General features: G+C 30.9%; 1 protein-coding gene across 1 annotated transcript in view; it reads left to right on the top strand.

Moving 5' to 3' along the window:
• LOC102675310 (proline dehydrogenase 1, mitochondrial) overlaps positions 1–249 on the top strand; it is a 24196-nt gene that overhangs the window by 22144 nt on the left and 1803 nt on the right. The window contains exon 9 of the mRNA XM_006613257.2: positions 57–249. Within this exon, the coding sequence (XP_006613320.1) occupies positions 57–249 (193 nt within the window). The remainder of the gene's footprint in view (positions 1–56) is intronic.

Genomic DNA, 249 nt, shown 5'->3' with positions numbered 1-249 from the left:
AATTAATAATATATAATATTATATATAATATAAATAATATAAATATAATAATGTAGGAAAGAGCAAGAGCCGCAGCGATGGGTTATCCTGATCCAACAAATCCTACATACGAAGCTACAACTGATTCTTATCATAGAACTTTAATGGAATGCTTAAGGCGGATGAAACAATATAAAGACAAAGGAGAAGATCCAAAGAAAATCGGAATAATGGTTGCATCACACAATGAAGATACAGTACGCTTTGCAA

This window comes from Apis dorsata, unplaced genomic scaffold (genome assembly GCF_000469605.1).
Source record: "Apis dorsata unplaced genomic scaffold, Apis dorsata 1.3 scaffold_137, whole genome shotgun sequence".
Lineage (NCBI taxonomy): Eukaryota > Metazoa > Arthropoda > Insecta > Hymenoptera > Apidae > Apis > Apis dorsata.
Note: the sequence above shows the minus strand (reverse complement) of the source record. Positions and strands in the feature narration are given on the sequence as shown.